The sequence below is a fragment of the Haemaphysalis longicornis genome, unplaced genomic scaffold (genome assembly GCF_048455015.1).
Source record: "Haemaphysalis longicornis isolate Haplotype H1 unplaced genomic scaffold, Haemaphysalis longicornis Haplotype H1 scaffold_10, whole genome shotgun sequence".
Classification (NCBI taxonomy): domain Eukaryota; kingdom Metazoa; phylum Arthropoda; class Arachnida; order Ixodida; family Ixodidae; genus Haemaphysalis; species Haemaphysalis longicornis.
This window is the reverse complement of record NW_027526204.1, coordinates 97,039,771-97,065,512: the sequence shown is the minus strand read 5'-3', so window position 1 is coordinate 97,065,512 and position 25,742 is coordinate 97,039,771. Positions and strand designations below refer to the sequence as shown.

General features: G+C 49.4%; 1 protein-coding gene across 1 annotated transcript in view; it reads left to right on the top strand.

Moving 5' to 3' along the window:
- LOC144158903 (HEAT repeat-containing protein 1-like) overlaps positions 1 to 25,742 on the top strand; it is a 165,482-nt gene that overhangs the window by 109,097 nt on the left and 30,643 nt on the right. The window contains exons 28-29 of the mRNA XM_077690090.1: positions 20,852 to 20,991; positions 23,177 to 23,362. Coding sequence (XP_077546216.1) covers positions 20,852 to 20,991; positions 23,177 to 23,362 — 326 coding nt within the window. The remainder of the gene's footprint in view (positions 1 to 20,851; positions 20,992 to 23,176; positions 23,363 to 25,742) is intronic.

The following is a 25,742-nucleotide window of genomic DNA, read 5'->3' as shown; positions in this document are numbered from 1 at the left end:
TCACGGCCAGTGCCGACGCCATGTTGCTGCCTCTTACCGCGCCGCACACATTACATCAGTTGTATCCGCGCCGGCGTCGCCTCGCCTGCGGCGTGCGCTGCACGTTTTCGCGAGAAATCGCTCCATGCGGTTCACGCTTTAGAACGTTGTGCAGATAAGCCACCGCTCTTCCCGAACAAGCGAGCCGCGCGAAGATTTCCACCACCAATACGTTGCGCTGATAAGCAGCCGCCTTCGGCATCGTGAACGCAAGGTGGGGTAAAAAAAAAAATCCCGCTGGCCTTTCTTATCATGTCCTGCGGCATCTTCATAGACGCAAAAAACGCAGCCATGGTCTTTCAAAACACAAACACAACGGAAGTTTAATTGGCACTCGCCGTTTGTAAGACCGCGCTTTTACAATATGTGAGACCCGGCAGCAGCGGCTGATGTTAAAAATAATACGAAATAAAGACCCTTCCTTCGTTTTTAGGCGCTGTGCGTTTGGGTGATAAAAAATTTAGGATGACTTGAGAGGTAGGTGGCGATTTGGTTGGATTCGCGCACGTTTTGGTTATTGTGCGGTACCGCTTATAGTGCGGATTTTTGTGGCTCCCGCGACATACGTTATAAGCGGTCTACGCTGTAGTAATATCGTCCGCGTAGAACGCGTGTCCGATTCCCTCGATTTGGTCTAGCAAACGTGGCAGTGGCAGTAAGGCCAGATTGAACAGGAGTGGTGATAACACTGCTCTCTGTGGGGTTCCCCGCTCCCCCAGTTCAATGGGCTCCGATCGCTCTTCACCCACTGAGATTTGTGCCTTACGGGAAGACAGAAAGTCTTTGACATATCCAAAAATGCGCTGCCCGCACATCGTCTCATTGAGGTTAGTGAGTATACTAGCATGAGTAACATTGCCGAATGCCCCTTTGAGGTCTAGGGTGAGGATTGCCCTGGGGCTGTTTCGCGTAGCTCTTTTGATTACCAGCTCTTGAAGTTGTAGCATGACGTCCTGTGTTGATAGATGCTTTCGGAAACCAAACATCGTCTTCGGAAGTTGGTCGGTGATCTCAAGGTGTTCCTGAAGGCAACGTAGAACCATACGCTCCATCACCTTGCCAACACAGGAGGTCAGCGATATTGGCCTCATGTTTTCGATCGCGGGGGCCTTGCTTGGTTTGGGAATGAATCGCACCTCAGCCTCTTTCCACTCCGGCGGGAGGTGTGAGGTTTCCCAAGCCTTATTTATGTGTTCGAGCAGGGACTGTGCCGTCCTACCACTCATGTTGGCGAGAAACCTGTAGGTGATGGCGTCTCCCCCCGGAGCGCTTTTCATGTTGCTCTGGTCAGTTGCTGTCCACAACTTGGAGATCGTGAACGGCCTGTCCAGGTCTTCATTGCTGGGTCCTGTGTACTCTCGCGGGGTCGGATGGTGCCCTCGCTTCGTTTGAAGATAGTGGTCTTCTAGGGCCGTCATAAGCCGGTCGCCGTCTCCGTCGTACGTGTTTAAAACCTTCGTCAGCAAGCGGTTGTTTGCTGTCTTGCTGCCTGCCCGCAGGGGCGCCTTGCATTTCAAGGTGACGGTAGTGGCGACACCGCGGACCCCGAGCCCATGTGGGTTGGACCCACCCACGCCCTCGGCTGTGCGTGGCTTTGCCGTGTCCGGGGAAAAGGGCATCCTGGTGGTTGAGCCAAAGCCAGGGTTGTTTTGGACCTTCATGGCCCTCAGGCAGAGGCAACACACCACTTCGGCCCCCGCTTCCCGTAGACGGTGCCCCCAGTCTGACCCGACCTGGGGGGAATCAGCCAGTCGCCTTTTCCTGTCCTCTTCTTCATTCTTTTGCTTTCCTATCGTCTTTCCTAACCCTGTCCTGTCATCTCCTTCCTTCTTTGCTTCCATGCTTCTCCAGGCGGCGAGGGTTAACCCTGTGCAAAGACATCACTCTTGATTTCAAGCATAGGGTTATAGTGGCAAGGTACGGTTAGCGTGTGCTTTTCATGAAGAAGCCACGTTCCCTTGTTGGGCTCGGTGGTGGGCGACCGGCCTTGCCACCGAACACATACTTGCTGTATGGCATCTTCAAACCCCTTTTCCATGAATCGCTCTCTTAAAAGGGGGCGCACCGAGGCAACCACCTTTGAATTTTTTCTTTCAAAGAGGCAAGAGTGTTTTCCACGCTTCCACGTGATGCACTCGGAAAATGAGAACACAACAATGAGAAAGATGTCACCATTTCTTGTGTCCAAATGTCTTTCGAACCTCATTGGGGCTGGCTACAAGGCACAAAAAATGTCCAATGGCGACCTGCTGATTGAAGTCAAAGATAAGACTCAATGTGACAAGCTCCTCAAAGTTGACAAAATTGGTGACACCGCTGTTACTGTCAGTCCTCACCGCTCCATGAACACCGTGCGTGGTGTTATAAGTGAAGCAGACCTCCTAGACCTTACTGAAAATGAACTCCTTGAAGGCTTCCATGAGCAAAATGTCATCAAAGTTCAGCGGATAGTCATCCGCCGCGACAACAAAGAAATCCCCACCAAGCACATTGTTCTCACCTTTGGCACAACGGTTCTCCCGGAGACCGTAGAAGCTGGCTACGTGAAAATCCGAGTCAGACCTTACATCCCCAACCCGCGCCGGTGCTATACATGTCAGAAATTCGGCCACGGATCACAGAGTTGCAGGGGTAAGCAGACATGTGCAAAATGCAGCAAAACCGACCATGTGTCGGAAAGCTGCACTGCCCCACCACACTGTGTCAATTGCAGCGGTGACCATGCTGCATACTCACGCTCATGCCAGCAATGGAAAAAAAGAAAAAGAAATCATTGCGTTGAAAGTAAAAGAAAACATCTCTTACCCCGAAGCACGCAGGCGTCTTGCTATCACGCATAAGATAGCATACGCCGACGTGGCGCGTCAGGGGGCGGCGCCACGTGCGGCAACTGTCCAATCAGGGACCTCGTTGAGAGGGCCTGAGGAGACATCTTCAGCCCCCCAGGTGCAAACAGCGACACCTGCTGCACCTCAAGGAAATGGTGGCCCGAAAACGGCCAATGTGTCAGCTGCAGCCTCGCGGTCTGCACAGCTGACTAACACCACTGAGACGGTTGTAACCTCACAGGAGAACCGGAGGCCAGCCAAGGCCCCAGGTCTCAAACCGTCAACAAAGAAGCCTTCTTTGGAGGCTATGGACACAAGTGAGCCATCCTCTGCGTCAATCACGCCGAAGGTTCGCCACAAACCTCTGGAACGTACGAACTCCCAGGAACTGATCAAAAAAGCAGAGCTCCCTAAGGTGTCTCCTGCTGGAAAAGGCTCTGGCAGCTAACAAGCTGAGCCTGTCTTTAGTAACAAACGTATCAATACTAGTAATGGCTTTTTGTACTGTACTGCAGTGGAACTGCAGGGGGCTTCTGAAAAACTTGGATGATGTTAAAGAGCTGCTCTGGGAGCATGCACCTCTGGCAGTGTGTCTCCAAGAAACCCACTTAAGCAGCAAACACACAAACTTTTTACCCCAGTACATCACATACAGAAAGGACAGGCAAAACACCAACCAACCATCGGGTGGTGTGGCTATTATCCTTCAAAGGTCAACCACAGCTAAGGAAGTTAAACTCAGGACTGAACTAGAGGCTGTAGCTGTGAGAGTTATATGGTTGCAGCGACTAATAACAATTTGCTCCATTTACATTCCCCCAGACAAGCGACTACAGAAATCTGAATTTGAAAATCTAATGGACCAGCTCCCAGAGCCGTACATAATAGCAGGAGACTACAATGCCCATCATCCTCTCTGGGGCTGTGAAAACTACGATTCAAGAGGGCGAATGATAGAAAAATTACTAGTCTCCACTGGAGCTTGCATACTGAACAAAAAGAAGCCCACATACTTTAGTCCCACGCACAAAACATCCTCATCAGTTGACTTAGCTCTCTGCACTGCTACTCTCTTCCCACTACTGGACTGGCACGTCCTGGATGACCCTTATGGAAGCGACCACTTTCCAATCGTGCTGAAAGAGAAGGTAGTGTCGACACATGGGCAGAACAGTGTACCACGATGGAGGATGGGGTCTGCTGACTGGGAAAAGTTTCGACAGCTCACCTGTCTTCCACGTGACTATCTAGATTCACTGGACATCGGCAGTGCACTTTCTTTTATCGAAAAGCACATAATTGAAGCTGCTAGTGAATGTATCCCACAAAGTTCTGGTAACCCAAAAAGAAAGCCGATTCCTTGGTGGAATGAGGACTGCCAAAGTGCTAGGAAAAAACAAAATGCAGCATGGCGCCTCTTCCGTAACTCTCCCACGACTGAAAACTACATAAACTTCAAACGCATCAAATCCCAATCGAGAAGAGTGAGACGGATAGCAAAAAGTGAGAGTTGGGAGAAGTACATAGAGGGCATTAACTCTTACACTGACCAAAATAAAGTATGGAATAGGATACGCAAGTTGCAAGGGCAGCAGACTTGCCCCCGCCCTCTAGTTGATAATGCTGGTGGCACTCTGGAAGATCAGGCAGATGCACTGGGAGCATACTTTGAGTCGGTTTCAAGTGCAGCGCACTACTCAGCCAAGTTTCTTAAATTGAAACGTAGGGAAGAAAAACTGCAACTTCATCGTAAATCACCTCCAAGTGAGGCATATAATGCTGAGTTTTCTATTGCTGAGTTTGAAGCTTGCCTAAACACACTTGGTAAAGCAGCACCTGGACCTGACAATATTCACTATGAAATGATCAAGAACTTGCACCCAGAAACTCAACTTGCATTACTATCACTTTTTAATAGGATCTGGAACAATGGATATATCCCTCCAAGGCTGAAAGAGGCCATTGTTGTTCCAGTATTGAAGGAAGGGAAGGACCCAGCAGTTGCATCTAGCTACAGACCTATAGCTCTGACTAGCTGTTTGTGCAAAGTATTTGAAAAAATGATCAACCGAAGATTAATGCATTTTCTAGAAGCAAACAGGCTCCTGGATCCATTCCAGTGTGGCTTTCGAGAACAAAAATCCACGCTTGACCAACTTGTGCGCTTGGAGTCCCAAATAAGATATGCGTTCGCGCATAAACAGTACTTTCTGTCTGTATTCTTTGACCTTGAAAAGGCCTATGATACTACTTGGCGGTTTGGTATATTGAGAGATCTTTGTGCCCTTAGGATACAAGGAAATATGCTAAAAACAATTGAAAGCTACCTCTCTGATAGGACATTTCGTGTAAGGATCGGCAGTACTCTGTCTAAACCATTCACACAAGAGACAGGGGTGCCGCAGGGAGGTGTGCTGAGCTGCACACTTTTCATTGTAAAAATGAATTCCCTACGCACTGTACTTCCGCCAACCATGTTTTACTCAGTGTATGTTGACGATGTGCAGATCGGCTTCAAGTCCTGCAATCTCTCCTTTTGTGAACGCCACATTCAGCTGTCAGTGAATAAGCTGTCCAAATGGGCAGATGAGAATGGCTTCAAATTTAACCCCTCAAAAAGTGCCTGTGTACTGTTCTCGAAAAAAAGGGTCATTGTCCCTGCACCAGAAATCTACTTAAATGGACAGCTGCTTCCTGTTAAAACAGAACATAAGTTTCTCGGATTGATTTTCGACTCGAGACTCTCGTTCACCCCTCACCTGAAGCATCTGAAACTGAAGTGTTTGAAGGCAATGAATGTGCTTAAGATACTAGCACACATGAAATGGGACACTGACAAGAAGTGTCTACTACACCTGTACAAAAGTCTTGTTTTGTCCCGCCTAGATTATGGATGTGTAGTTTATGGGTCAGCCTCTAGCACTGCACTGAAAATGCTTGATCCTATCCACAATCTGGGCATCAGGTTGGCCACAGGGGCCTTCCGCACTAGTCCAGTACTGAGCCTGTATGCTGAATCAGGCTGTTGGTCTCTGGAGTACCAGCGAACTTTTATTGGTATTATTTATGCCCTGAAGATTACATCACAGCCCGAGCACCCGTGTGACTCCCTGATTAGAGATAACTCAAGAATGCTGCTCTTTTCAAATCGACCTTCCTTAGCTCAACCGTTTCCACTGCTGATCAATTTCATCTCTACAAAACTATCGATTTCGTTTGATGACACTCTCAAAATGACCCCAGATGAATGCGTGGCACCCTGGGATACAAGCATCATACCATGCGACACCTCATTTAGACAAGTAGACAGGAAAGGCTCACTATTGGAAGTCAAACAGCACTTCGCATACCTCCAAGACAAGTACAAGGCTGCTCAGTTTTTCACTGATGCATCGAAAACCAAATTGGCTGTGGCCTGTGCAGTTGTTGGACAGCATCTTTCAATAGCAAAAACAATGCATAAAAACACAACCATATTTACAGCAGAAGCACACGGAGTATATCTGGCTGTGGACCACATTATCACAAGCAAAACACAAAAGTCTGTTATCTTCACAGACTCACTCAGCGTTGTCACGGCCCTGTCCACAGGAAAGGGCACCAAGAATCCCACATTTACTGCCCTTCTTAAAGCTCTATACAAAGCACACCAGCTAAATTTAGAAATTATAGTGTGCTGGGTTCCTGGCCATTGTGGCATAGCTGGCAATGAGGAAGTCGACCAGGCTGCTGCCAGAGCAGCTGAAAGAACCAGTATTGACATCACGCAAGTACCTTACCTGGATATGAAACCAGCAGTAAAACACATACTCCTTCAGCTCTGGCAGAAAGAATGGGACGGAGAAGTAAACAACAAGCTTCACTTGGTACAACCTATAATCGGCCGATCAGCTGCCAGGGAAAAAAACAGGGCCTTTGAGGTCTGGCGATGCAGACTACGAATAGGACACACATGGCACGCATTCCTACCTCCTGACTGGTGACCAGCCGCCAAACTGTGCCAGATGTGGCGAGGGTCTTTCAGTCCTCCATGTTTTGGTTGAGTGCTCGGCCATGGAACCAGAAAGGAGACGCTATTTCCCGGAAATGTACCGTAAGAATATGCCACGGCACATTGCAATGTTTTTATCAGACTGTCCTGTGTTCGAGTTCAGCAGAGTTTTAGAATACCTTGATGATATCGGTTTTTTAAAGCAGGTTTGTTTTAGAAAGTAGCATTCTCGTCCACCTCATTACCTTGTTCATCCGTAGGGTTCTATTTACCATGGCCCTATACACCGTTAGCTCATTCCATGCCTCATCACACTCCTCACTCATGTTTTGGATCCGGCCCTTTACACCGAAGTAATTTTATGCACTATTTGCACTCATTTCATCAGCACATTTTTACCTCATCGTAGCAATGGCGCTCTTGGCCTTAGATGCCCTTGTGCCAAAAAACCCCACCAAAGAAGAAGTCGATCTTCCATGCGTTTCAGCGCCGCTAGAATGATCGTTTCGCCATACGTTAGTTGCTTCTGTTCCTCAACAGGTGGCTGCGTAGACGTTTCGCTAGTCTGTGCCTCTTCAGCCTCCATGGCTTCCTGCTTCTGCGGTGCCTGTGTTTTGCTAGGAGTCGGAGGGGGTGACCTCCTACGGTGAATTTTCCGCGGAGCATCCGCCGCTCCGTATATGTCTGCCTCGCCGTTTACCGTCCCCTGGTCTGCCTTAGCAACTAATTGATCTATTTTGCTCATGAGCCCCTTAATTTGGCCATTCTGTTCTAATATCTGTGCGTTCTGCTTTGCAATGATCTTCTTAAGCTCTGCAATCTCTGCGCTTTCCTTAGTTGTAGTCTGAGAGGAGGGGGACGAAGGGTTGAGGGGGGAAACTTCAAATCGAGCGATTTGAGAGAACCACTGCCCCAGCCCACCTTTTTGGTTGCTGATCCTTGTTCTCCAGGTCATCCCCATGACCTCGAACGCAGTCCCCGTGCCGACGCCTCGCCGTCCTTGAGCTCACTCCGCCGCCTCGAACTGCTCCGCCTGGCGGATGCCCCTCTCCCCACCGTCTCCCAGCAGCGGTTGCCGCTCTGCGCAATCTTTGAGGAGGAGCACCCCTGCCGGCCGCTGCCGCCGCCGCGCACCCGTGATTGCGATCGGGAGCAGCTGCACCGGCGTCCGTCGGCGCTCCTTGTCGGCGCCCTTGATCTCGAACCGTCGCTTCGTTGGGGTGCGCCTGCAGGACCTCTACGCTGGCGGCTTCGTCCTCGTTCTTGTCGTCCCTGGTGCTTTCTTTCCCACCGGCGTTGCCGAACGACGAAAGGAGTCTTGAAACGCGCTTTGCACGTTCTGTCCGCCGTTATGTGGCTTCCGCTGCAAAGGCCGCACTTGGGCTCACACACGTGATCGTCGGTGGGCTTGGCGGTTCCGCACCCTCGACAGATTTTGTTGTTAGGGTCTGGGCATACGTCCATTCTATGCCCCAACCGGCCGGAGGCTTGACATGCTTCAATCTGCTTTCTGTATAATGTGCACTCCGTGAGGAGATTGCCGTACCTGACATATCTTGAGACTTTCTTTCCGGCAAATGCGATGACCACCGATCGAGATCGCCCGATGCGATTTGCTTGTAATGCCGTGGGGTTATAGTCCTGCCCGACTTGCTCTTGGATGTCCATGGCTGTGTCCTCGAGAGGATTGCCCCGAATCACGCCTTTAACGATTCCATACGGTGCTGCCTCGTATGTACTGACCTCACATGCAGTTCCCCTGACGTCGATGCGCTCGACCGCCGCATAACGGTCAGTGTTCTCCCGCCTGGGGGTGGTTATTACGAGAATGTTCTGGTGCCCGTTGGGGCAGACGACGTCCTCTCTTGCTTCTTTTGCTGCGACTTGCGCTGCCGCCGCCAGAGCTCGAGTTAATTCTACTCTAGTCACTTCACTAACGCAGAGCCCGAGCTCACAGCTCTTGTGGGAGCATCGATCATTGATGGTAGAGCCGCTGTGTGGGTTGCCGAAGAGCTTTTCTTTGTGATACGACTTTCTAGGCGGCACTTTCTTTTTTTTTTTTTGATAGAGAGAGAGAGAGAGAGATGCAACTTTTGGGCAACTTTTGGGGGTCGACCTACATTCGGGTCGACTTACAATCATGTAAATGCGGTAGTTCACGAGTTAAAAGGGCAAATGAATTCAACCGGAAGTAAGTGACATCACTTCTTCACGTCGTCGAGCCGGTGTCGTCACTTGTACATCTCAGGTGACGGTAGTGGCGACACCGCGGACCCCGAGCCCATGTGGGTTGGACCCACCCACGCCCTCGGCTGTGCGTGGCTTTGCCGTGTCCGGGGAAAAGGGCATCCTGGTGGTTGAGCCAAAGCCAGGGTTGTTTTGGACCTTCATGGCCCCCTGGCAGAGGCAACACACCACTTCGGCCCCCGCTTCCCGTAGACGGTGCCCCCAGCCTGACCCGACCTGGGGGGAATCAGCCAGTCGCCTTTTCCTGTCCTCTTCTTCATTCTTTTGCTTTCCTATCGTCTTTCCTAACCCTGTCCTGTCATCTCCTTCCTTCTTTGCTTCCATGCTTCTCCAGGCGGCGAGGGTTAACCCTGTGCAAAGACATCACTCTTGATTTCAAGCATAGGGTTATAGTGGCAAGGTACGGTTAGCGTGTGCTTTTCATGAAGAAGCCACGTTCCCTTGTTGGGCTCGGTGGTGGGCGACCGGCCTTGCCACCGAACACATACTTGCTGTATGGCATCTTCAAACCCCTTTTCCATGAATCGCTCTCTTAAAAGGGGGCGCACCGAGGCAACCACCTTTGAATTTTTTCTTTCAAAGAGGCAAGAGTGTTTTCCACGCTTCCACGTGATGCACTCGGAAAATGAGAACACAACAATGAGAAAGATGTCACCATTTCTTGTGTCCAAATGTCTGTCGAACCTCATTGGGGCTGGCTACAAGGCACAAAAAATGTCCAATGGCGACCTGCTGATTGAAGTCAAAGATAAGACTCAATGTGACAAGCTCCTCAAAGTTGACAAAATTGGTGACACCGCTGTTACTGTCAGTCCTCACCGCTCCATGAACACCGTGCGTGGTGTTATAAGTGAAGCAGACCTCCTAGACCTTACTGAAAATGAACTCCTTGAAGGCTTCCATGAGCAAAATGTCATCAAAGTTCAGCGGATAGTCATCCGCCGCGACAACAAAGAAATCCCCACCAAGCACATTGTTCTCACCTTTGGCACAACGGTTCTCCCGGAGACCGTAGAAGCTGGCTACGTGAAAATCCGAGTCAGACCTTACATCCCCAACCCGCGCCGGTGCTATACATGTCAGAAATTCGGCCACGGATCACAGAGTTGCAGGGGTAAGCAGACATGTGCAAAATGCAGCAAAACTGACCATGTGTCTGAAAGCTGCACTGCCCCACCACACTGTGTCAACTGCAGCGGTGACCATGCTGCATACTCACGCTCATGCCAGCAATGGAAAAAAGAAAAAGAAATCATTGCGTTGAAAGTAAAAGAAAACATCTCTTACCCCGAAGCACGCAGGCGTCTTGCTATCACGCATAAGATAGCATATGCCGACGTGGCGCGTCAGGGGGCGGCGCCACGTGCGGCAACTGTCCAATCAGGGACCTCCTTGAGAGGGCCTGAGGAGACATCTTCAGCCCCCGAGGTGCAAACAGCGACACCTGCTGCACCTCAAGGAAATGGTGGCCCGAAAAAGGCCAATGTGTCAGCTGCAGCCTCGCGGTCTGCACAGCTGACTAACACCACTGAGACGGTTGTAACCTCACAGGAGATCCGGAGGCCAGCCAAGGCCCCAGGTCTCAAACCGTCAACAAAGAAGCCTTCTTTGGAGGCTATGGACACAAGTGAGCCATCCTCTGCGTCAATCACGCCGAAGGATCGCCACAAACCTCTGGAACGTACGAACTCCCAGGAACTGATCAAAAAAGCTGAGCTCCCTAAGGTGTCTCCTGCTGGAAAAGGCTCTAGCAGCTAACAAGCTGAGCCTGTCTTTAATAACAAACGTCTCAATACTAGTAATGGCATTTTGTACTGTACTGCAGTGGAACTGCAGGGGGCTTCTGAAAAACTTGGATGATGTTAAAGAGCTGCTCTGGGAGCATGCACCTCTGGCAGTGTGTCTCCAAGAAACCCACTTAAGCAGCAAACACACAAACTTTTTACCCCAGTACATCACATACAGAAAGGACAGACAAAACACCAACCAACCATCGGGTGGTGTGGCTATTATCCTCCAAAGGTCAACCACAGCTAAGGAAGTTAAACTCAGGACTGAACTAGAGGCTGTAGCTGTGAGAGTTATATGGTTGCAGCGACTAATAACAATTTGCTCCATTTACATTCCCCCAGACAAGCGACTACAGAAATCTGAATTTGAAAATCTAATGGACCAGCTCCCAGAGCCGTACATAATAGCAGGGGACTACAATGCCCATCATCCTCTCTGGGGCTGTGAAAACTACGATTCAAGAGGGCGAATGATAGAAAAATTACTAGTCTCCACTGGAGCTTGCATATTGAACAAAAAGAAGCCCACATACTTTAGTCCCACACACAAAACATCCTCATCAGTTGACTTAGCTCTCTGCACTGCTACTCTCTTCCCACTACTGGACTGGCACATCCTGGATGACCCTTATGGAAGCGACCACTTTCCAATCGTGCTGAAAGAAAAGGTAGTGTCGACACATGGGCAGTACAGTGTACCACGATGGAGGATGGGGTCTGCTGACTGGAAAAAGTTTCGACAGCTAACCTGTCTTCCACGTGACTATCTAGATTCACTGGACATCGACAGCACACTTTCCTTTATCGAAAAGCACATAATTGAAGCCGCTAGTGAATGTATCCCACAAAGTTCTGGTAACCCAAAAAGAAAGCCGATTCCTTGGTGGAATGAGGACTGCCAAAGTGCTAGGAAAAAAAACAGAATGCAGCATGGCGCCTCTTCCGTAACTCTCCCACGACTGAAAACTACATAAACTTCAAACGCATCAAATCCCAATCGAGAAGAGTGAGACGGATAGCAAAAAGTGAGAGTTGGGAGAAGTACATAGAGGGTATTAACTCTTACACCGACCAAAATAAAGTATGGAATAGGATACGCAAGTTGCAAGGGCAGCAGACTTGCCCCCGCCCTCTAGTTGATAATGCTGGTGGCACTCTGGAAGATCAGGCGGATGCACTGGGAGCATGCTTTGAGTCGGTTTCAAGCGCAGCGCACTACTCAGCGAAGTTTCTTAAATTGAAATGTAAGGAAGAAAAACTGCAACTTCATCGTAAATCACCTCCAAGTGAGGCATATAATGCTGAGTTCTCTATTGCTGAGTTCGAAGCTTGCCTAAACACACTTGGTAAAGCAGCACCTGGACCTGACAATATTCACTATGAAATGATCAAGAACTTGCACCCAGAAACTCAACTTGCATTACTATCACTTTTTAATAGGATCTGGAACAATGGATATATCCCTCCAAGGCTGAAAGAGGCCATTGTTGTTCCAGTATTGAAGGAAGGGAAGGACCCAGCAGTTGCATCTAGCTACAGACCTATAGCTCTGACTAGCTGTTTGTGCAAAGTATTTGAAAAAATGATCAACCGAAGATTAATGCATTTTCTAGAAGCAAACAGGCTGCTGGATCTATTCCAGTGTGGCTTTCGAGAACAAAGATCCACGCTTGACCAACTTGTGTGCTTGGAGTCCCAAATAAGATATGCGTTCGCGCATAAACAGTACTTTCTGTCTGTATTCTTTGACCTTGAAAAGGCCTATGATACTACTTGGCGGTTTGGTATATTGAGAGATCTTTGTGCCCTTGGGATACAAGGAAATATGCTAAAAACAATTGAAAGCTACCTCTCTGATAGGACATTTCGTGTAAGGATAGGCAGTACTCTGTCTAAACCATTCACACAAGAGACAGGGGTGCCGCAGGGAGGTGTGCTGAGCTGCACACTTTTCATTGTAAAAATGAATTCCCTACGCACTGTACTTCCGCCAACCATGTTTTACTCAGTGTATGTTGACGATGTGCAAATCGGCTTCAAGTCCTGCAATCTCTCCTTTTGTGAACGCCAAATTCAGCTGTCAGTGAATAAGCTCTCCAAATGGGCAGATGAGAATGGCTTCAAGTTTAACCCCTCAAAAAGTGCCTGTGTACTGTTCTCGAAAAAAAGGGGCATTGCCCCTCCACCAGAAATCTACTTAAATGGACAGCTGCTTCCTGTTAAAACAGAACACAAGTTTCTCGGATTGATTTTCGACTCGAGACTCTCGTTCACGCCCCACCTGAAGCATCTGAAACTGAAGTGTTTGAAGGCAATGAATGTGCTTAAGATACTAGCACACATGAAATGGGGCACTGACAAGAAGTGTTTACTACACCTGTACAAAAGTCTTGTTTTGTCCCACCTAGATTATGGATGTGTAGTTTATGGGTCAGCCTCTAGCACTGCACTGAAAATGCTTAATCCTATCCACAATCTGGGCATCAGGTTGGCCACAGGGGCCTTCCGCACTAGTCCAGTACTGAGCCTCTATGCTGAATCAGACTGTTGGTCTCTGGAGTACCAGCGAACTTTTATTGGTATTATTTATGCCCTGAAGGTTACGTCACAGCCCGAGCACCCGTGTGACTCCCTGATTAGAGATAACTCAAGAATGCTGCTCTTTTCAAATCGACCTTCCTTAGCTCAACCGTTTCCACTGCTGATCAACTCCATCTCTACAAAACTATCGATCTCGTTTGATGACACCCTCAAAATGACTCCAGATGAATGCGTGGCACCCTGGGATACAAGCATCATATCATGCGACACCTCATTTAGACAAGTAGACAGGAAAGGCTCACTATTGGAAGTCAAACAGCACTTCGCATACCTCCAAGACAAGTACAAGGCTGCTCAGTTTTTCACTGATGCATCGAAAACCAAATCGGCTGTGGCCTGTGCAGTTGTTGGACAGCATCTTTCAATAGCAAAAACAATGCATAAAAACGCAACCATATTTACAGCAGAAGCACACGGAGTATATCTGGCTGTGGACCACATTATCACAAGCAAAACACAAAAGTCTGTGATCTTCACAGACTCACTCAGCGTTGTCACAGCCCTGTCCACAGGAAAGGGAACCAAGAATCCCACATTTACTGTGCTTCTTAAAGCTCTGTACAAAGCACACCAGCTAAATTTAGAAATTATAGTGTGCTGGGTTCCTGGCCATTGTGGCATAGCTGGCAACGAGGAAGCCGACCAGGCTGCTGCCAGAGCAGCTGAAAGAACCAGTATTGACATCACGCAAGTACCTTACCTCGATATGAAACCAGCAGTAAAACACATACTCCTTCAGCTCTGGCAGAAAGAATGGGACGGAGAAGTCAACAACAAGCTTCACTTGGTACAACCTATAATCGGCCGATCAGCTGCCAGGGAAAAAAACAGGGCCTTTGAGGTCTGGCGATGCAGACTACGAATAGGACACACACATGGCACGCATTCCTACCTCCTGACTGGTGACCAGCCTCCAAACTGTGCCAGATGTGGTGAGGGTCTTTCAGTCCTCCATGTTTTGGTTGAGTGCTCGGCCATGGAACCAGAAAGGAGACGCTATTTCCCGGAAATGTACCGTAAGAATATGCCACGGCACATTGCAATGTTTTTATCAGACTGTCCTGTGTTCGAGTTCAGCAGAGTTTTGGAATACCTTGATGCTATCGGTTTTTTAAAGCAGGTTTGTTTTAGAAAGTAGCATTCTCGTTCACCTTGTTCATCCGTAGGGTTTCTATTTACCATGGCCCTATACACCGTTAGCTCATTCCATGCCTCATCACGCTCCTCACTCATCTTTTGGATCCGGCCCTTTACACCGAAGTAATTTTATGCACTATTTGCACTCATTTCATTAGCACATTTTTACCTCATCATAGAAATGGCGCTCTTGGCCTTAGATGCCCTTGCGCCAAAAAACCCCACCAAAGAAGAAGACTTGTACATCTCCTCTCCCTGCCTGGCGACCCATCGGAAAGCAGGATACCTAGGACAGCGATCGGGATATCCCTCCCTGCATGCGTGGTTGGATGTGTGGTATGCCGCTAGAGCGGCTTGTTCCTGTCTCTCCTCCGCACTTGTTTTGTTACTCTGATAAGGCGCCTAGAACAATGTTCTAACGGGGACGTCCCTGTGACAGCCGGGCTCGCTGCCTGCAGGGTCACAGCAAGGAGGGGCGCGCATTCCGCTCCACCACGTGGCAGCGGCAAGAACCCTGCTCGTGGTGTGCGGCCCTGAATTGCCAGCAGGAGAATAGGGGGACTTGCTAGCCCCCTCTCCCAGGGGACGCCCCCCCCGAGCCGCAGCGGCCCAGTGGCTGCATGGCGTGCACAGCCGCTGGGCGGGAAATCGGGGACCGGCCACCCGGCTGCGGCAAGGGCGAAATTCACCCATCACTGGGTCAATGCATGCGCGCCCGTGTGCTCGGTGCCTGTAGTGCACGTTAAAGACCCCACCATGCGTGTTGGTGGTGAAATTGCCCCTCAGCAGAGGCACCTGCCGCCCAGTGCGGCAATTGCAACCAATTAGGCAAAATTCCAGTTTGGGGACGCTGGATACTCGGATTCGGCAAAATTTTTTGCACTTCTGTGCAAGAGTTTTCGAGCGAAAACGTTAACATGTGTAGACATTTTACACTTCAGGAAACTTCGGGTGCGGCTTGGGGAAGATGCGTCGATCCTCCCTATACTCGGAGGTAATCTCTCTGTACGTAAGCACCGGGTTGGTGGTGTCGGTGTCCTGCCCTGCCTGGAGGGTCATCGCTCGGGCATGATAATCGGCTATGACGTTGCCAGCTACCTGTGTGTGGGCAGGCACCGATACGAGCTCTACGGCTCGCTCCAACACCCTGTTCTTCGTTAATATCGTGGCTGCCTCTGAGGAGATCACCCCTTTCCTGTAGCCGCCGTAAGACCTTTTGGAGTCGGTGACCACCACCCTGGCACCCGGTTGGACGAGCGCCAGGGCTGTGGCCACTTCCACTGCTGTCGCTGACTCTCTGGTGTTGACTTCACCACTGTTTATCAACCGTTCCCCGTCGGTTAACACCGCTGCTGCTTTGCTGCTGCCCTTGACGAGGGACGCATCCACGTATAGGACTCCCTCAATCCGCTGCATTTTGGAATTAATTGCCTGAGCTCTGGCTTCTCTCCTGCCATCATTTTTCCCCGGCGTCATGTTCCGGGGTAAGGGCTTGGTGGTGATTGTCGTCATCTATTCAGTTGGGATGGACCTCTTGATTGTTGCTCTCTCCTTGCGCTACCCTATCTTATCCAGCACCGCGCGGCCATGATTTGTCTGGCTCAGGTGGAGTCGCTGGTTATACAGGCGGGTTTCTATGAGTTCTTCGAGTGTGTTGTGTGCCCCCATGGCTTGAAGGCGCTGGGTCGACGAATAGATGGGTAGGCCGAGGGCTTGCTTGGTGGCCCTACTGATGACGGTATCGAGTGTGCTTTTTTGCGTCTTGTTGAGATTGCGATACGGGGCCGAATATGTTATCCTGGGCGTAATGAATGCCTGCACGAGTCTGAGGGCGTCGTCTTCCTTCAGTCCTCTGTTTCTAGTTGAAACCCTTCTCAGCATGGCTAGGATCTTCTCCGCGCTGGTCTTGATCTTGTCGGCAGCGGCGTGTGCTTTGCCATTGTCTTGTATTAGAAGACCGAGGATTCTACATGTGTCTGTCGGCTTGACTTTGGTGCCGTCAATTTGGATGTGGATGTCTGGTGGGGGCTGCTTGCGGGGCTTCCCTGGTCGGATTACGAGGAGTTCCGACTTCTGTGGCGCGCAATTGAGTCCACAGGTCTTCACGTACTCGTGCACTGTGAGTGCTGCGCCCTGAAGTGTCTCCTCCATCCAGCCGTCGGAACCCACTCGCTATGTCCATATAGTAATATCGTCCGCATGGAACGCGTGTCCGATTCCCTCGATTTGGTCTAGCAAACGTGGCAGTGGCAGTAAGGCCAGATTGAACAGGAGTGGTGATAACACTGCTCTCTGTGGGGTTCTCCGCTCCCCCAATTCAATGCGCTTCAATCGCTCTTCACCCACTGAGATTCGTGCCTTACAGGAGGACAGAAAGTCTTTGACATATCCAAAAGTGCGCTGCCCGCACATCGTCTCATTGAGGTTAGTGAGTATACTAGCATGAGTAACATTGTCGAATGCCCCTTTGAGGTCTAGGGTGAGGATTGCCCTGGGGCTGTTTCGCGTAGCTCTTTTGATTACCAGCTCTTGAAGTTGTAGCATGACATCCTGTGTTGATAGATGCTTTCGGAACCCGAACATCGTCTTCGGAAGTTGGTCGGTGATCTCAAGGTGTTCCTGAAGGCAACGTAGAACCATACGCTCCATCACCTTGCCAACACAGGAGGTCAGCGATATTGGCCTCATGTTTTCGATCGCGGGGGCCTTGCTTGGTTTGGGAATGAATCGCACCTCAGCCTCTTTCCACTCCGGCGGGAGGTGTGAGGTTCCCCAAGCCTTATTTATGTGTTCCAGCAGGGACTGTGCCGTCCTACCACTCATGTTAGCGAGAAACCTGTAGGTGATGGCGTCTCCCCCCGGAGCGCTTTTCATGTTACTCTGGTCAATTGCTGTCCACAACTCGGAGATCATGAACGGCCTGTCCCGGTCTTCATTGCTGGGTCCTGTGTATTCTCGCGGGGTCGGGTGGTGCCCTCGCTCCGTTTGAAGATAGTGGTCGTCTAGGGCCGTCATAACCAGGTCGCCGTCTCCGTCGTACGTGTTTAAAACCTTCGTCAGCAACCGGTTGTTTGCTGTCTTGCTGCCTGCGGGGTCTATGAGATGCCTCAGCAGTTTCCATGTCTTGCTCACGGACAACTGCCCCTGAAGGCCGTCGCATACCTGCAGCCAGTTCTCTTTGCTCAGCTTAGCCACGTACTCCGAAATTTCGTTGTTAAGCTCGGCTGTGCGACGCGCGAGCTTCCTGTTCCGCCTTTGCCTCTTCCAGCGCTTCGTGAGCGAATGCCGGGCCGCCCACATGTGAGCGAGTATAATGTGCACTCCGTGATGAGATTTCCGTACCTGACATATCTTGGGACTTTCTTTCCGGCAAACGCGATGACCACCGATCGAGATCGCCCGATGCGATTTGCTTGTAATGCGGTGGTGTTATAGTCCTGCACGACTTGCTCTTGGATGTCCATGGCCGTGTCCTCGAGAGGAATGCCCCGAATCACGCCTTTAACGATTCCATACGGTGCGGCCTTGTATGTACTGACCTCATATGCAGTTCCCCTGACGTCGATGCGCTCGACTGCTGCATAACGGTCAGCGTTCTCCCGCCGGGGGGTGGTTATTACGAGAATGTTCTGGTGCCCGTTGGGGCAGACGACGTCCTCTCTTGCTTCGTTTGCTGCGACTTGCGCTACCGCCGCCAGAGCTCGACTTAATTCTACTCTAGTCACTTCACTAACGCAGAGTCCGAGCGCACAGCTCTTGTGGGAGCATCGATCGTTGATGGTAGAGCCGCTGTGTGGGTTGCCGAAGAGCTTTTCTTTGTGATACGACTTTCTAGGCGGCACTTTCTTTTTTTTTGATAGAGAGAGAGAGAGAAAGATGCAACTTTTGGGCAACTTTTGGGGGTCGACCTACATTCGGGTCGACTTAGAATCATGTAAATGCGGTAGTTCACGAGTTAAAAGGGCAAATGAATTCAACCGGAAGTTAGTGGCATCACTTCTTCACGTCGTCGAGCCTGTGTCGCCACTTGTACATCTCCCCTCCCTGCCTGGCGACCGATCGCAAAGCAGGATACCGAGGACACCAATCGGGATATCCCTCCCTGCATGCGTGGTTGGATGTGTGGTATGCCGCTAGAGCAACTTGTTCCTGTCTCTCCTCCGCACTTGTTTTGTTACTCTGATAAGGCGCCTAGAACAGTGTTCTAATGGGGACGTCCCTGTGACAGCCGGGCTCGCTGCCTGCAGGGTCACAGCAAAGAGGGGCGCGCATTCCGCTCCACCACGCGGCCGCGGCAAGAACCCTGCTCGTGGTGTGCGGCCCTGAATTGCCAGCAGGAGAATAGGGGGATTTGCTAGCCCCCTCTCCCAGGGGACGTCCCCCCCGAGCCGCAGCGGCCCAGTGGCTGCATGGCGTGCACAGCCGCTGGGCGCGAAATCGGGGACCGGCCACCCGGCTGCGGCAAGGGCGAAATTCACCCATCACTGGGTCAATGCATGCGCGCCCGTGTGCTCGGTGCCTGTAGTGCACGTTAAAGACCCCACCATGCGTGTTGGTGGTGAAATTGCCCCTCAGCAGAGGCACCTGCCATGCAGTGCGGCAATTGCAACCAATTAGGCAAAATTCCAGTTTGGGGACGCTGGATACCCGGATTCGGCAAAATTTTTTGGCACATCTGTGCTAGAGTTTTCGAGTGATAACGTTAACATGTGCAGACATTTTGCACATCGGGAAATGTTCCCGGTTCCTGGGAACAACCCAAGCCTTGGCTGCTTGTTGCACTGTTTCAGTTGTTACACTGATGACGCACCTGAGCCGTAATACTGTACTGGGGTACCCATTGTAGGGGGGCCACAAGCCGCCGCCAGTGCTTGGCTTGTATGCGCACGACTGCCGACGTTTCGACGCGATTGTGTGCGTGCTGTTCTTCCTGTTACCTTTTCTTAAACGTATCTGAACGCATCAATGCCACCAGGTGAATAAGTCGGAACGGGATCCAGTGTCGACGACGAATGAGAGCTCCTTACTTTAAAACGCACGCGTAGTTTACTTGGGAGTGCGGGCCTACCTTATAAACAGCAGCGCATTCAAAGTGTTCTCACACCGCGCGATAACGCATTGTGTTAATAATTACCTCATAGCCCGATTATATGCGTATTTACGATGCCTTGAAGCGGTACGTCCTAGCTCGCAAGTGTTGAAAGACGATGCTCATGCTCCATGCTCCCGATGCGAGCAGCTACTGCTAGATCTGCTCGACAATGTGTCTATGTTTGTGCCTGGCCGAATGGCGATTACGTTTATGCGGTAGGTGAGCTTTCTGTTCTGGTAGTTCCGCAAATAGGTGGAGGAAGAGGAACAGATTGAAACACGACTGGGTAGTAGAGGAGCAATCACATTGGTTTATATCCGGCTCGCCTCTTGCGCGCTGCTACCCAAGTATTCAAATGAAGTGAATGGTCGAGCCAGAAGTTTCATTCTAGACCTTTCAATTGAGTTTGCACCCAAATGCGCAGTTGTTTTGGACACACGTTTGTGAGCGCCGATCGCTTTCTTGACGCCGCGGGGCTTTCGATGGCGCAGTTATCAGTGATGCTAGTTTAGCGGATTTTCCGCTAAATCTGGCGGATTTAATTTTATTCTGACGGGGAAAAAATTAGTCTAGCGGCTAGTGGATTTTCTGACGGGCCATTTTCATAGTTAGCGGATTTCTGGCGGATACTTCACGGAGTGCACCGATTCAAAATCGCAATTTTAAAAACCATTTCTGTGTCCTCTAAAAATGCAGAAATTGTTCAACTTCAGAGAGTAGGGGGGCTGCTGTTCACTTGCTCCGCCTATCTCAGACAAACAAATTCGGGAGGTTTCAAAGCTGCGATCGCTTTCTTAATGCTTAGTTGGGATCTGCTGGAGATGAGAGGTGACCAAACCACCGCACGGAAGTTGGGGTGGGGGTGACCCTTACACAGGAGGGGGGGGGGGGTCAGGGAACTGTTCATGCAGGCAATACAAAAGTAATAACTTATAAAAACTTGTCTTTATGGATATGAGTTCTCAAGTGAGCTTTTTTGAGGCCCCTGGGGAGAAGACGCTGCGTTGTAATAGCTCGATCACTAAATGATGTTTTCTGAGCTATGCGAGACTAGATTTGACGTAGGGTGGTTTACGAGGCAGCCGTAGAGGGCGGAGCGAAAGGAAGTTGTTGCCCCTTTTTGCAGACGAGAGCAGCGACGAGCGTCCGAGCCACCCTGAGGTGTTTGACGTGCGACTGCACTCGGACAAGCAGCTGCAGCGGTTCCGGCTCACCGTGGCTTCCTTTGTGGCCAACCTCCTGGGCTCCCCAACCTTCTTGGGACAGGTGAGGTGTCTTGGCTGAAGGGGGGGGGGGGAGGGAGAGAGGGAGAGAGAGAGAGAGAGAGAGAGAGAGAGAGAGAGAGAGAGAGAGAGAGAGAGAGAGAGAGAGAGAGAGAGAGAGAGAGAGAGAGAGAGAGAGAGAGATGGGGGGGTTAAGTTGTCTTGTGAAGGGAGTGGTAAGAACGTTGAGCGTGATGTGGTTTAAGTCATCGGTCCGCTCCGCATTCATGCGAACGCGCATGCACTTCTGGATCGACTCCTCGCCCAGGCTCAAGTTTCTTTTCAAGGGACTTAGAAAGAGCCATCTGTGGCAGTCAGAGTTCTTCAATATCGGGCAGCTGCCAAACTCTGTTTGAGAATCCTGTTTTGCGAGCACCCCTGCTCTGTTTGAAGCTGAAGGGCAAGTGTATTAGTGTGGCACCTAGGGGGCAGAAAATTAACTTTGCTTGACATTTAGTACTTAACACTTTCGTGACCGCGCCTATTCCCATCGATAATATGCTACCAGTGAATACAAATTCAAATTTTGGCGCTCTCCGTACGCTTGTAGGCCGCTAACACCATCCAGATGGTAAAGGAGTAAAGGAGGAGTATTTTAACAGTTTCGCTTTCGAGTTGCATTTTTTCCGCCGCGTGGGGGATTTTTAAATGTCCTTCGCCGGCGGGGAGATGAGCTCCCGTGGTTTCAGTTATGGCATCGCTGCCGACCGCCGATGCTTCGTGCAAACAGCGAATTTTGACGGATTCTGATGTAACTGAACTTGAATCTGTGCGCGATGGTAGCAGCACAGAAACAGAAGACGACTTCGATTCGTCTGAATTTCCTACGGTCAGCGAAAGTGCGTCAAGTCGCCCTGGACCATCACCGGGTGTGCGCACTCGAGTTTTGCTTTCTTCTCCTGTCACTCTGTCGCGGGCGTGCGTTGTTGTAAACAGATCCGGCCCTGTTCTAAAGGCCACAGATCTTATCCGCAGGGTGTCGACTTCATTTGAGCGAGACCATTTCGTGCCGACTGCACAGAGTCGAGTTTTCTCCATAAAGACGGCCAGGAGTTGACCTTGGCGTAGCACTCCGGAGCGGCGCGCGGCTGTTTGTGTTTACAATTATATTTTTATCTTTGTATGTAAATAACATTTGTACTTGCACCGCTCATATTTACAGTATTATTCTACGAGCGTCTAATGGTCAAAGTGTATATTTCAAATTGTTTTTATGTCTACTATGTGCAAAGTAGCATTGAAGTTATCATGAATTTTTTCTTTTTGATTTTTTTTTTTGTTTTTGTTTTCACAATTTTTTGATAAAATTCCTAATGCATCTGTTGCTTGAAATTATTACTGTTGGAAAGCCTCATTCTTCCTCTATCATATCATTTCTGCTGTTTAGCACCCATCATTTTCTGTGGCAAGAAAAAAATATTTCCTGGACTGCCCAGAAACAATTGGTAGGCACTAGTGTTTGTATAATTGTATATATGTAAATAACTTTCGTACTTACAGAGCTCATTTCTGCAATATTGTTCTATAATAGTCTTATGTTCAAATTGTACATTTCAAAATTTTTTTGTGTACCCTGTGCAAAGTGGCATTGATGTCCTCATCATTTTGTTTTTCTTTTTTCTTTCTTTTTTGGCTTTGTAATTTTTTATAAAAGTTATAATAAATCTGTTGTTTGAAATTATTACTGTTAGAAAGCTCTCTTCTCTATCATTTCATATCTAACACTTCAGCATCACTCATTACGCGGCAAGAAAAAAATATTTTCTGGAGCACCCAAAAACAACCATTTTTCTGCTGTCACGAAAGTGTAAACAACACAGATTAATAAAATGAAGCTTGCTTTTCGAATGAGGAAATAATGAATTACGTAGGGCTTCCTTGCATTTCCACGGTTTTTCGTTTATATGACTCACGGCAGCAGCCACGAGCACCCGAGTACCACTTCAACTTTTCGTCGACAGGTGGCAGGCTAGTTAACCTGCCCCATGTTCGCCCCCCCAGTGAAGGGGGGGCCAAACTTCGGACCAGCTTTTGATACGTGGGGCCTGTTTTGAAACTGTTGTCCATTTAGTGACTCTCAACTGTGGGGGATATGATCGCACTGTGGGAGATATGCGCCCTATGTTCGCCTTGCGGCGAACATAGGGCGCAGTCAATTTTGTCGCCACCCTACTCCTCCTCTCTTGTAGGTGGCCGAGCTCCAGGGCAAAGGCGAGATGGGCCGGGTGGAGTCTCTGTGCGGTGACTGCCTGTCCGCCTGCCTGCAGTTCCTGCAGCAGGTGGTCCGCTGGGGCCGCTGTGCGGAGGAGAAGACCCCCTACCAGGAGCGCTCCTGGCAGGCCGTGCAGGCCAGGCTGCACGACGTCGTCCACAAGGTGCGTGTGCATGCGAGATTCCGTTCCCTCGCTAGTACAAGCCCGGCATTTCCTGTGTTTGCACTCAGCGCCATCTTTGCTTGGAACGCTCCTTCTGTTCTTTGGTGCGACTGCTATGCGAGGGTGGTGCCAATGAGCTCCAAGAGAGGGCGCTGCGTGACGACATGATCATCATCATTGGGACTGAAGGAAGAGAGGGAGTTTAGGGTGAAGGGAATAAAGGGATAGTCGGTCGGATGTCTCTGCGTCGGTTTAGTTGCTAAGTGTAGAATCATGATGGCTAAAAGAACACCATGGTTCTGTCTCAGTAGCCGAGGGGTACAATCAAAGGGTTTTAGAGGTAATTATTCAGGTTTGAGCCCCAGCAATGGTGCGTTTTTTTTTTTCTTGATTCCTTGATTCTCGTGATATTTTTCTCTTTGGTGTGAAATGTTCTTATAGCTCAGTTCTACACATTGCTTTCATGAGTGAGTAGTGTCGTTCGAAATCGGGTAAAAACCGATAGTCTTACACCCCAAACATGTTTCATTAGAATTGGGTTTAAACCCGATTTTTACGCACCCGAATGGACCTTCTCAAATCAGCGATTTGCACAATCGTGAGCTGATGGTCCGCCGTTCTCAACCAGTGCTCGCAGAAAGCAAGCCCCAAAAAACACAGCTGTTGAACTCATTGAATAATGTGATGACCCTACCGCTTGCTACCTCAGGCTGTCAAATGCTGCGCTGACATTGTTGTGCCTAGCTAATAATGGAAGCTGTGATGTCGAGAGAACTTCCTCCCGGCTGAGATAAGTTCAGTCATCAGACAGGTGTCGAGTGGAGACCGGCATGTTGCGCAAGCAGATGATTTTGTTTGTAAATAACAATGAGAGAAAAATCATGACCAGCTCTTTGCGAATAAAACGTTTCGTTTCTTTTAAGTTATCAATTTTCTTCATTGTCATCATTACTGATTCCTTTCCAAACAAATGCAAAGTTTCAGAGAGCCTTTTCTAGAGAACCATGATGTCCCCTGGTTGCCAGCTTGAAATAAACCCCAATTTTAACGTGTTAGAGTTAAGAAGATCATGATACCGTCTAAGATAGACTGTGTGTGAAGTTTTTTTTATCGTGCTTTTTTATTTTTATTTTTAAAACTTTTTTTTAAATTGTGCATTTTATGTAGTGTGGTATAGGTTGTATGGAACTGTTTTCCGATCCCTTTTGACTTCGGTATATCTGCATTCAACTGTAGTACAATGTTTAACTGTACAGCCTGCTTAAATGTGGACAATTTTTGATATACGTCAGTTCTAGAAGTAGGGCTGTGCAGCAAAGTACGAGTATAATTTCGACCTTTGAACTCTACTTCCAAATCGTCAACCCCTCCACCCCCCCTTAGTCAAGTACTTGGGCTGCAGGACCTTTAAAAGAGTAGTGACACCAAAAGTTTATGTTCCTTTTTTATTTGTTTTATCAATGCTTAAAGGCCTGGCGAACCAGAAGCAGCACTTTAAATACTTGACCGTGCGATAATTAATTACATTGAATGGCCTGAAAATCATTCGTTTCAATTTCCCACGCTTTCATATGACAGAATCCAGGAATGACCTCACCGCTTCGTGCGGAGGTCAAAACACTGCAGAGGCTGGTGGGGCCATTGTTTTGACCGCGCCCCCGCCGGAGCTGAACGGATGAGCTGCTTGAAGGCATTAGGCCTAGCATTGCAGCGGAAATTTTATGACCGCTTTCAATAAAAGACCTGATAACGGCTTCTGTTGCGATTCTGGGCTTATTATAGGCTCTTTTCCCACGTGTGGAAATTTATTTTTGGCAAGAGTGTCTTTCTGGGGAGCGGTTATGCCAGTAGCTGTGGCTACGTGTATCACTTGTGAACGTGCCAGCGCCCAATCGCCGCTCACTGGGCTGCACGCGTGGGGTAACGTCGTGAGTTTCTGACGAGCATAGGAGGCAGACAGCTTCGTCACTGCTTTTCCCTGTCACGGAGTGATGTCACACTGATGTCCATTTGCTGCGCACTGCTCCGCGAGCTGTTCCATCGGCGTGATGAATCAGATGAAATTGAAGCATGTTCCACACGTCGCAGGCCGCTCATATTTCAGCCAGGGTATTCTGTTGTGTAAAAGAAGTGAACTGCATAATAATATTAACACCAGAAATTGGCGTCAGTACCCCTTTAATGTGTGCTGCCTGACTTTCGACTGGCAAAAGTACCTGGATATTTTTCTTGCAAGTTTGCTCATCCGGGTAGCAAAAAATAATAATAAAAACACCATGCAAACACAGAGACACCTGCCGAGGGTGTCATTTTTGTTTTAAACTGCATAACTTTTTGGGATCCATATGCGTTTATCGTAAGCAAAGGTATAGTTTAACAA